The sequence below is a fragment of the Myotis lucifugus genome, unplaced genomic scaffold, assembly GCF_000147115.1.
Source record: "Myotis lucifugus unplaced genomic scaffold, Myoluc2.0 scaffold_173, whole genome shotgun sequence".
In the NCBI taxonomy this organism is placed as follows: Eukaryota; Metazoa; Chordata; class Mammalia; order Chiroptera; family Vespertilionidae; genus Myotis; species Myotis lucifugus.
In genome coordinates this window covers 2,652,542-2,664,452 of record NW_005871221.1, presented here as the reverse complement: position 1 = coordinate 2,664,452, position 11,911 = coordinate 2,652,542, and the positions used below count along the sequence as shown (strand labels likewise).

General features: G+C 38.2%; 1 protein-coding gene across 6 annotated transcripts in view; it reads right to left on the bottom strand.

Annotated features, from left to right (window-relative positions):
- Positions 1–1,939: 1,939 nt before the first annotated feature.
- The window catches only part of RC3H2 (ring finger and CCCH-type domains 2), a 45,166-nt gene continuing 35,194 nt past the window's right edge, over positions 1,940–11,911 (bottom strand). For 5 of the 6 annotated variants that reach the window (XM_006096289.3, XM_014462224.2, XM_023760173.1 and 2 more), the window contains one exon: positions 6,330–11,668. In XM_006096289.3, coding sequence (XP_006096351.1) covers positions 11,470–11,668 — 199 coding nt within the window. In that variant the 3' untranslated portion in view covers positions 6,330–11,469. Of the gene's footprint in view, positions 1,993–6,329; positions 11,669–11,911 lie in introns of those variants that run through there. The other variant, XM_023760171.1, reaches the window with a different exon arrangement.

Sequence of the window (11,911 nt, the reverse complement as noted above, 5' to 3'; positions counted from 1 at the left end):
ACGGGTCCGACGCTGGGACAAAACACCTCGGCAATAGTAATACGCTTTCGTTTTCTTTGTTTTTTAAATACAACGAAACGCTGCATTACATATGCCCAGCCTTGAACAATAAAAAAAACAACTATTTTGTTACCTTTGAAATTTTCGAACTATTCCCTATACATATTTTTAATAGACCTTATTCAAACCCGAGGATGTGAGAGAGAGAGAGAGAGAGAGAGAGAGAGAGAGAGAGAGAGAAAGAGAGTAAGTGATTGGTTGCCTCCCATGCGCGCCCAGACAGGATGGAACTGCTACCTAGGTATGTGCCCCGACGAGAATTGTATGGGAGGACGTTCCAACTGATTGAGCCACCCAGGCAGGGGCATATACTGGTAGATTTTTTTATTGTTCTTAATCACATCACGTCTATTATTACAGAATCAGAGACATTAAGTACTTTTTGCCCAAGAACACAGCTCTTGAATAAAACATTTTTAAAAATCCAGGTCCATGATAACTAAACGCAGTGTGCAATCCTGGGTTGTATCCTAGGACAGGAAAAGGACCGGAGGGCTGGGGGAACCTGGGGGCCCCAGCAGGAAAAGGAGTGCGCAGGAGGCAGGGTTAATGAGCGAAAGGAGCAGGTGCTAAGAGGAGGGAAAAGGACAACGGACAAATTTGAATAAGGTCTGTTAACTAATAACAGTCTTGTATCAATAGTTTTGATAAGTGAACTACAGGTTAGGTTAGATGTTAACCTTTGGGGATGTGGGTTAAAGAGTATAGGGGAACCTTACACTATTTTTGCAACTTATTCAAGACCTAAAGTGATTTCCGAGTCCTTATTGAGGTGTCCAATACACACCACAAAGTAATTCATAGAAAGCTTTGTGTAAATTGAATCATTCAAAATAGACTAAAATTATACACAGTTTAATATAGGACTCTTAATTTAAGAAAGAAATTCTTTTGTTTGGTGATTTGGTTGTTTTGTGTCTGTTTATTTGTTGTTAATCCCCACTAGAGAGTTTTTTCCATTGCTTTTCAGAGAGAGTAGAAGGGAGGGAGGGTGGGGGAGAGTGAGGAACATCAATGTGAGAGAAATACATCTACTGGTTGCCTCCCACAGAAGCCTTGACCAGGAGGGGTAGGGAGCGAATCTGAAACCCAGGTACAGGTGCCTTTGATCAGGATTTGAACCTGTGCGGACACTCCTAACCACTGAGTAACACTGGCCAGGGCAAAGAGAAAGATTCTTAATTTATGATTCTGCAACCATCTGAAATTGCAAATTTGTATATGTGCATATTTTTCTGAGAAGCTGTTTGTTCAGGCTTTCAAGAGTCAGAACCCCCCCCCCCCCCCCCCGTCCCCAAATATAAGAACAATTCATTGAGCAGATCCTATGGTAACTTTCTGTATTTTTGTTTGCATGAACAGCTGACTTGAATATGCTTATGATCTGCTTTTAAGTGACCAAACCAGCACCCAGCAACAGTGCCTCTTCATAGGAGATTCCCCATAAATATTTGTTAAATCCATACTATTTGCATACTTTGCTTTGAATTTTATTTTTACTCACAGCCCCCTGAAATGGGGGTCTTCTTCATCCATGGTGGTTCCTTGTCCTTCAAAATTCACGTTAAGGCTGTACTCCTCAGTACTGCCCAACAATCTCAATACTCGCCCCCACTCTCCCAATCGCTAAGAGAAGCAATTCACATCTCTTCTTCCAGGTCTTCAACACTCCCTTCCCTTGCCTAGCTCAGTTTATAACCTTGGTTCCTATTTCACCTGAAAAATAGAGGCAATCAAAAGAGACTTGCACTTGCCCTAGCTACTTTGGCTCAGTGGACAGAGCGTTGGCCTGCGGACTAAAGAGTCCCGGGTTCGATTCTGGTCAGGGGCACATGCCCTGGTTGCAGGCTCGATCCCCAGTAGGGGGCATGCAGGAGGCAGCCGCTCAGTGATTCTCATCATCAAGGTTTCCATCTTCCTCTTCCTTCCTCTCTAAAATAAAAAAATATATTAAAAAAAAGAAACAAGCTCCCCTCCCCCAAAAAAGAAAGATTTGCACTTGAGTCCCCCCTCAAAATGTACCCGCAATCCCCTAATCTGTATCTATTAAACCAATCACCAGGGCAGTGGATCCACCCCTCCAGCCTAGTAAAGGACTCTGCTCCTGCAGTGACCTGCGCGCTCTCTCTCCCCTGCATATTCAGGCTTTCTTTCTACAGCGTACTAATATGTTTCCCTAGTTCTCATCTCTAAAACAATCCTCTCAGATACCATTTTCCACCATTCAGATTGTTAAAATCAAATTTTGGTAACAGTGAGACTGGGGAAGATGTTGCTGGTAAGAGTATAAATTGATACGACTCTTATGGATGGCAATTGAGAAATATCTATCAGTATTGCAAAAGTATACCTTTAGCCAGCAATTCCATCCTGGGAGTTCATCATTTAGACCAGCGGTTCTCAACCTGTGGTTGCGACCCCTTTGGCAGTCAAATGACCCTTTCACAGGGGTCGCCTAAGACCATCCTGCATATCAGATATTTACATTACGGTTCATAACAGTAGCAACATTACAGTTATGAAGTAGCAACGAAAATAATTTTATGGTTGGGTCACAACATGAGGAACTGTATTTAAAGGGTCAAAAGGTTAAGAACCACTGATATAGACATACTTGCATGAATATATTATTTACTTTTTTAAAAAGCAAGGTGTATTAGTTTCCTGTCTTTTGCATAAAAATATATGAACAAATTTTTGCTTATATATGCATAAAGAAAATCACTGGAAAAAAATATATATAAATATGTTTGTTTGTTTTTTATTGATTTTTTAGAGAGAGGAAGGGAGAGGGATAGAGAGTTAGAAACATCGATGAGAGAGAAACATCCATCAGCTGCCTCCTGCACACTCCCCACTGGGGATGTGCCCACAACCAAGGTACATGCCCTTGACCAGAATCGAACCCGGGACCCTTGAGTCCACAGGCCGACGCTCTAGCCACTGAGCCAAACCGGTTAGGGCTGGAAAATATATATATAAGAAATTTTTTAAAAGTTACTTTTGAAGGACAGATGAGAATCAGGGGACTTTTTATATAACTTAATATGTATAATTAAAAATATATATATTTTTAGAGGAGGGAGAGAGAAACATTGATGTGAGAGCAAAACACTGATTGGCTGCCTCCTGCATGCCATCTATCAGAGATTGAGCCCACAACCCAGACATGTACTCTGACCGGGAATCAAATTGGCAACCTTTTGATGTACAGGACAATGCCCAAGCAACGGAGCCACACTGGCCAGGGCCATATGTGCAATTTTTAATCATCTGAAAATACTTACCTATTCTGTTCCAAAAATACTGCTCTGTAATTTTGCATTTTTTGGTATTGTCATTGTCTCGTTTTGGTACCAAGGTTCTATTGATCTAATACAACCAGTTAGGAAGTTCCCTCCTCCTCTATTTTCTGCAAGTTTCTGTAAATTGGTGTTTTTCTTCTTTAAATGTTTAATAGAATTCACCTGTGACACCATCCGGGCCCAGAGTTTGCTTTGTGGGAAGGTTTTCATAATGAATTCAATTTCTTTTAGGAGATAGAGGGCTCAGGCAGGCAGCTTCTAATGGCTCCTGTCTCGATAAACAATTCATTGCCTCTCAGCTCCCAATTCACCCTTCTTGCTTTGCAGTAATGAACAGAATTCCATTAAGCATCTGTGCTTTGCAGTGAGCACAATGATAAGCTTTCTCAGTAGACGGCATTGGAGGGGCAGCGGTCACTGATATGGCTTGAGTGTCCCCAGCCATGCGGGTCCAATACATGTGGTCCCTTGATAACCTTGCAGCCTGCCTGGCTCAGCAATAACTTTTCCATGAGCCTCTCCACAGGGAAATGGGTACCCTGAGGATGGAGGGATAGCCCGGGGAGCGGAGGAAGAGCAGAAACGGAGATTTGAACGTGTTCAGTGGGAGCTGTTTGTTAGAGATCCCAATGGAGATAGATGTTTCAATAGACTGTCCTACCTACACTGTCCACAGCGCTGAGAGTGACCACCCCCACCTTACGAAAGCTCACCATCTGGTTGCATTATATTCATTCTGGTTGTATTATTTCTCAGTATCTACATACACCTTTTATTTACTTCTTGTCTGTCCCTCCAACTCTAAGTTTCATGAGGTGAGGGACTAGTTCACTCCTGCGTCCCTACTGCCTAGTACATAGTTCATTCTCAAAATTATCTGGTGAATGGGTCTCTGAAGACGGCATGGCCCTGGACGTTTGATGACGGATGTTTTTAATGCACCTGAGCGGAGACAGGCCCCCAGTCCTTCTACATTCATTACGGCAGTGGTTCCCAAACCTTTCTGCACCTTGGGAGCACCTCTGGAGCTTCCAAAGGACTGAGGCCTGGCTCCACCCCTGGAGATTGTGATTTAATCGGTCTGGGGTGTGATCTGGGTTTGGGGATTTTTAAAACATCCTGAGGTGATTGTAATGTGCAGGTTGGACCTAACATAAACTGATGAACAAAAAGAGATCCAGAGACAGAGAAGCATCGAACAGACCGTCAAACCTCAGAGGGAAGGCAGGGGAGGATGGGCCAGGGAGGGGTGGGGGAGCGTAAGGGATCAACCAAAGAACTTGTATGCATGTAAGTATAACCAATGAACACAGACAAGAGGGGGCTGAAGGCCTGGCTGGGGGGTGGGGGCAGGCTGGGAGAGGACAATGGGGGGGGGGAGGGGACATATGTAATATTTTCAACAATAAGGAATTAAAAAAATGTAGTCTTTGCATGATCATTACTTGGCTATTAACTATACAGGAAATAAAACCTTCCTGAAATTTCATTTCCTTCATTACGTTGCCTCTCTTTTGCCTGGATCAACTATCCATGGTTCTTCCTCTTCTTGCCGATTTCAGTCGTCAGTCCAGGGTTACATGTTTCACAAATAACCGTGTGTTCTCAGCAGTGAGGTCTGGGATTCTAAGCCAAATTTAATCCACAATAACGTGTCGATGTCTGATATGCTCTCTACAACAAATCCCATCAGTTACTCTCTCCCTCTTTTCAAACCCATCTCTTTCCCTCCATCCTCGCTTTGGTCATGCTCTACACTTACATTGACATGGCCTCCCTGCTGGTCTATCTCCAGCTTCAACTCACACCACTGCCAAAGGGATCATTCTAACACCCCAAGTTGTTCAGATCATCTAACTTCCAGGACTCCCTAGTGGTGTCTTTAGTATGATGTTCAATGTCCTTCATAGAGGGCCCTACCTACCTCATCTAGCTGTATGACCCTGGGCAAATTCTTTAAGGACTCTAACTCAGTTTTCTCATCTGTAAAATGATGGCAATGGTAATAGATTGTAATATACCTACAGCCCTTAAAACTGTGTCTGTAACATACTAAGTGCTCTAAGAGGTTAGGTAAGCTATTCCTTAAACATTCCTTCCACAGTAACATTTATGGCTAAAATAAGTTATCACCACCACCACCACCGTACCACCACCCGCTTCTGGGAAGTAGAGCAAGGACAGACTTGAATCAGAATTCTCATTCCAATACTTTCTAGTTTTGAGGTTTTGGGTAAGTCAACTGCTCAAATATAAAAAAAGGGATCATTACTACAGTGAAGGGCTGTTTTCTCCTCTTATCTTTGCTTGGTGAAATATTCTTCAGCCTTCAAAGTCTAGCCCAAGGTCATTTTTCAAAGTACCTCCTCCAGTTTACCACTGCTACTACCTGTCTCATGATTTCCCTTTTGGAGTTTCCCCACACCCTACATTGGAACATAGTTCACTGAGCTGGTTATTCAGATTGGTCTTTCCTTTTTTCACACAGTGAGCTTCTAGAGAAAGGGCTCACATTTCATTAACCTTTAACCTTAAAGACCAGTACAGACAGGGGCTTCAAATATATCAGCCAAGTGAATGAATTAAACTAGTCAAGGCCCAGTGAAAATGGCCATTTTCTGAGATTCCACAGCACTGTCTTCACACTTCCACAATACATTGCTTTGTATTAGTTATTTGTGTATTTTTCTCCACTAGGAGAAATATTGTGAGTTCAATACCTTGAACTGCTAGTATTATCTTTGTTCTCATCTCCCACTGAATAAATGACGTGACTGATCGAATTAAGGACTATTTCAACCTCTCTGGTCTATTCCTTTCTTTCAGATCCTTCCCAATGATGTATACATATATAAATCTCAACTTAAGAAGTATCTGAGAGTTTAGTTAAGCCAAAAAATATACCAAGGAAATCAAGATAACTAAAATGTATCAAAAACTTAATATTGACACTAAACAAACAACTTTTAAGGTGGACAAATAATTTTATTTTGTGCATGCAAATACATGTCAAGTACTGCAAACTTTTTCCATCAATTTTCTCTCAAACACTGAAAATCATGATGCTCTATTCTGTGAACAGCCAAAGCTAATATCTCATCACTTCAGTCCTACAGAAAAAACACACAGAATTCACTCTTCGCTATTCACTACCATCACAACCCTCATTGTTCCATCTCTGCCCTCCCCCCATATACAGGCCTTATAAGTCCCAGCCTTCCCCCACTTAATCCTATTCCTATAGCACAAAGGGAAACATTACAATTTGGAAATTCAAATTGAAATAAATGGAATAGAATTTATTCCCATATATATTCCCCATTTCATTGTACAGAATTATTTTAAATTATAGTTTTAAATAGAAGTTGAGTATATGCCTTAAAAATGAGCATTAAATCCATCTTAGAGATGGTGCCTGCTTTTTACATGATGGGTGTACACCATCTTTAATTTCATTTACATTTCAATCGAACAATAGATTTGCAAAGAAAATGTCTAATACAGACGTAAAAATATTCACACTAGAGCTTCACAATCGGTTGTACAATTGACAAACAGGCCTCTTTTCCCAAACTTTCCAGCTAAGCAAATTTATAAAATGTAATCAATGCAACAAGAAAAACATTTCTCTTTCACTTCCAGGGAAAAGAATATGCAATAAACAGTATAAATGCAGACAGCAGTTGCTGTAAGCTAACCACGATACTCCCAAGTGGCTGTACAGTGGATATGTGCAGTACAAATAAAAGCCACATGTGTTGTATCACAACTACAGTATAATTGTTTGCCCAGCTAAGAGAATGCATGCACTTCCATGCCTTGGGTTATAAAGTGAGGCCTAATTCTTGACAGATCCATGGAATATATGCAAATGACCTTGTCTTTTGGCAGTACTAAGTGCAGCCAGTGTCTGTATTTCACTGGTTTGGAGATATTTTTAAATTTTTATATAAAACAAAAACCACAACTGCCAATTTTGGACTTGGGGGAATAACTGCTCTTGGAGTAAAAATAAGATCCACTCAAATGTAGAGTGCTCTGACCAGTGGCCTTGATACCTTGTATTCCCTCGCCAGCAAAGGGATACAAAGAAACCGCTAGTATAAAGGAGTAACTAGCAAATTTATTCAATTTATCCAGAAAACGGGATACTCCTTGAGCATATTAATTTTTGTTCTGCTTGCAGAAGGGGTTCTTATGTAGGAGTTACAGTAAGTGATCCCATCAACACTCTTCATTCTCTAAAACACAAGACAAGTTCTTCCAGTTAACTAATACATAGTTGCAGTGTAACTTTCCCCTGCAATGACTAGTCACCAAAACTGGTGACAGTCTGCTCAGAAAATGACTCAAAGAAACTAGGGAAGAAATATTCAGATTCAAAGTTGAAATCACATGCTGAATCTGATCATCACAAATTCCACCCATTAACAAGATAACCATGACTTTAACATCTAAAATGCAAAAAAAAAAAAAAAAAAGAAAAGAAAAAAGAAAAACAAGTTAGATGGCTTTTAAAACAATGTTTTTAAATGTTTAAATGATCCCATTTTAAATTCCTACAAACTGCTGTGCATCCTGTAATTTTCTCAAGGTAGCATATAAAACTGGAATGTGCTTTATGTAACAGGGTGGGGCAAAAGTAAGTTTACGGTTGTTCACAGATTTCTATGATCAACTGTGAGCTTACTTTTGCCCCACTACTAAGAACTTGAAATTTGAGTGAAAGTGACTACATCCACACTAATGGAAATTTTCGGTCCTAGATTAGGTTTCTTTCATTCTCTTGTGAGAATAAATAGCTTCTATGAAAAAATCAGGGCCACTGACCCAATGAAGTACCTTCTCTTGAAAATACAGTACACAACTTTCATGCACGACAGTGGTATATCAGGTGGTATTGAAAGATGAAGTCATGGCAGCAAAGACAAGGAAATCTGCTTTGTTCAGAAATATATGTGTAACTTCCTCAGAATTTACAAAATGAAATTAAACAACAAAAGAGAACTACTGATGCTACATTCACAGTATCTAAATGAGGCACATGGACTTCAGAATGGGACTTAGAAATTGAAAAACAAAAACATAAACAGTGGAAAAACAAAACTCAACAACAAAAACAAACAAAACACCATTTCCCACTTTCCAGACCTCAGACTACTGTTTTCTAATTACAGCATAGGTAACACATGCAGTTTAGTCACCAATATTATAAATTTCTTCTCCGAATGCTTTATATCCTTTGATTTCTAACATACATACATCACATGTTGGTAAAAGGGTCAAATGACAGGGATGGCCCCCAATTTTAAAAAGTCTCATCTTATGTCTGATTTGTGTTTTTCCTTCTATGGCATCAGCAGGTACCATTTTGAAGAAGGATCAGATAAACTGAACTTTCTTCTAAAGTGGCAGAGAATCAATGTCTTTACTTCACATTAAACACATGAGAAACAAGATAGCTATTACATAAAGAATGCCATACAGAATAATCCCACACAGAAACAATTCCTATGTTGTTAGTGAGAATGAGAGTAAGTTTTTAAGAACAGGGAGTTATTGTTTTATGGGATCACCTGCTGCAAGACAAGCATTATTTTAATATTAATGTTCTGAGACATACCAATAAGGTTGGCAGGTATATAAAATACACTGATGCAAATGTAATTTCACTGGACAAGTAGGCAAACACCTAAGCAGTTTATCCCAAACCCCTCCAGAAGAGCACAACCACGTTTCAAAATCTTGATTTTAAAATTAAAAAGATATGGTTAAATACACAAGATCAATTTATGTAGTATATATCCACCCTCAGAGCGTGCTGAAGATGTTTTGCGTAGTTCTGTTGCAAAGAGGGTTCTTTCCCTGAGGGCACATAAGGAGCTCTCGAACTGTTAATAGGTATCTATTTTGTAACAAAATAGCAATTTTTAAATCTTAAAAAAAAATACATTACCTTCAACATGGAAGATCTCACTATTTAAATATCCATGAAATAGACATTATGGTTTGCATATCCTTTTTGGAAACACAAACAGCAAATAAAGTACATTGGAAGCATTTCAAATGTAATAAGCGCATATTTATAGAAAGGTTCTGATATAAATTACATAACAATCATGTTCCTGTAATATCCTAGGCTAATTTATAATGTCAGAAATAAGTTAATGTAACATGGTTTAAAACTCTTGTTCCTATGCATTTCAGGTTACAGAGTGAAATAAATAAAATGTCTTTGTAGGGATAGGGAGCACTGGCCATGGCAAAAACGTACAGTACTAATAACCGAAGGAAACTAAGTCAAGGCTACTGTGCTGTTATGTTACAAACATCTTCATACAGTTGAGTATTAAATAAATGTGTAAGATCTTCCATACTGACACCAGAATATCAAAACTACCCCTTTGTTTCTCAGGTATATTTACAACTTATCAGTCACCTTATGAGCATGTTCATTAAGACAGGTATCAAACACCAGTATTTACTCATTCTGATCAAGAAATTTCAGGGAAATGTGAACCCTCCCGCCCCTGGAAATGCGCACAAAACTTTTTATCAAAATCTTATCTGATACAATGCTGTGGTTTTGTAAAACAACTAAATAGCTCAGACGACCAATAACATGATCCTGTTTAAGCATTTTGCTAGCAGGAAAAGCCCTTACATACAGTACACCTGGTGAAAGATCAGCTTGGCTTAAAATATTCCAGTACAATTTTCAGAGTAAACAACTTCACAGAAGTTAATTAAAAAAATAGTAATAAAAGTCAAACTAATCTTAAAGAAATGGGGGAAAACAAACCATAGGTAAGATCACCAGGAAGGAATGCCCAGCTTTTGCTTTCACATGTTGACTGAAATTTAGGTTTCAATAAAATACCTCCAAAAAATCTGGGGTATGCCTAGTTGAATATACTGCATACTTTCAGATGCCAAGTCAAAACACATGTTAGCAGGGCAGAAATTATTCATGTTTTTAAGTATGAATAAAGGTTAGCCAATGTTCTATTATTACATGGTTCATAGTCTTATCAACCTAACAGTAAAAAAAAAGGGAAAATTAAACCCCAACATCAAGTAACAATAAACAATATTTAACCAAGATAATGCAATGAACATCCAAAATAATTAGTTTAAATTAAAAACCCAGCAATACCATCTTGTTAGTCAGTGCAAACGCTACATACAGGGTTTTCTCAAGAAAGCTGAAAGCACCTGATTCTTTTGCCAAGTCATCAGAATCAATAATGTACAGGCTTAAATCTGCATTTTAAAAAACTGCCATTACATTAGTGCATAATTTATCAAAATTGTAAAAACGATTCTGCATAACTTAGGAGAATTTAATATCTAGTACATCAGCTGAAAGACTTAGGCACTTGGTTATATATTTAATTACTTCAACAAGTAGCCTGTGTATAAATATTAACAAAGCAGAAACTATTATTGAAAAATGGAAAATTAAAAAAAATTTAAATGCTACAGATAAAAGCACTGCACCACAATCCTACATATAATGCAGTAAAGAAAGCTAGTATATAACCCTGCAAAATTCTATGGTAAGAACATCTAACTCCACTCTTCAAAGTAAAAAACAAAAATAAAAAAATTCATGCAAAGTCCCATGAAAAAGATAAATAAAGCAGCTGGAATGAGATGGAAATTTCTCTTAGTGAAACATAAAATAGAAATAAATAAGTTAATTAAGTCTACTTTCACTAGATGTATCATTGTAGGATCCTGCTAGTTTAATAACTGAGTTGTTAATTTTCTATAGAAGCCATTTAAAATAGGAAATGGCTCAGTTACTGCACCGGATTGCTACAAACTCATAAAAAGCTGCTTGAAGCTTAAGTTAAATGTCCAAATTCCAATCACTTCTGGAAAGTGAACATGTTACACCCTAGTAAATTTTCTTTTTTTCTTTTTTCATAATGCTAATGCAAGAGGGCTTGGAGTATCAAAGAGTCCACAGGAACTGGATGCCCCCAGTAATATCTTTTTTTTAAAAAAAATATACATTATATAATATATATTATATATATAAAAAGCTAGTGTAAATGCTTCCATGGTATGGTCACAAATTTGAAAGATGAATCTCCTTTCAGCTGTTAACCATCTTCCCATTTGCAACAACAGGTTTTAAAAAGTCATTTTTATCTTCAGACATAACGTGAGTTTTCAGAATGAGGTTGCCAACGCTGACAGATGTGGTGATGGGGAGGCAACTTGCATTGCTAATGGACACTGGAAGTGGCTGGCTAAAGCAAGCCGTTACCGGCAGAATTGTTTTTTGCTCCTCCCTGAGAAAAAAAAATAAATGACATTGAAAACAAATTAGCTTTAAATGAAAAATTAATACATATGTGCAAAGTTATACCAAACTTCAAAGGCATGTCTTTAATACTAAAAAGTATGAGAGATCACTAAAAATGTTCTATTATTCCAATATTAAAAATACCGGGTAATTTCAGGCTAACAAACTATCAAGTTTAAGATTAGCCCATATTTTTTACAGTAATTATACACAGTGGCAATATTAAAAC